Here is a 230-nt window from a genome sequence, read left to right on the forward strand (position 1 = left end):
GCTGGGTAAGCTGGGTAGCTAGAGGCCGGGTAGACTGGGGCACTCGAGGCAGGAGATACGGGCTGGCTCGAGGCTGGGTAAGCTGGGTAGCTTGAGGCCGGGTAAGCTGGAGCGCTCGAGGCTGGGGTGGATACAGCGCCAGCTGGAGTGCTCGATTCCTCGTCGCAGTCAATGGTGCTTGATGAGACCACTGGGATGCTTGAGGCGGGAGTTGAGATAGCGGCAGCTGG

The 230-nt window shown here is 62.6% G+C and overlaps 1 protein-coding gene across 1 annotated transcript in view; it reads right to left on the bottom strand.

Annotated features, from left to right (window-relative positions):
• Positions 1–18: 18 nt before the first annotated feature.
• The window catches only part of COCCADRAFT_29075 (uncharacterized protein), a gene marked incomplete at both ends in the record, with an annotated part of 1012 nt that continues 800 nt past the window's right edge, over positions 19–230 (bottom strand). Inside the window, one exon of the mRNA XM_007717561.1 lies at positions 19–90. Coding sequence (XP_007715751.1) covers positions 19–90 — 72 coding nt within the window. The remainder of the gene's footprint in view (positions 91–230) is intronic.

Source organism: Bipolaris zeicola, assembly GCF_000523435.1.
Source record: "Bipolaris zeicola 26-R-13 unplaced genomic scaffold scaffold_185, whole genome shotgun sequence".
In the NCBI taxonomy this organism is placed as follows: Eukaryota; Fungi; Ascomycota; class Dothideomycetes; order Pleosporales; family Pleosporaceae; genus Bipolaris; species Bipolaris zeicola.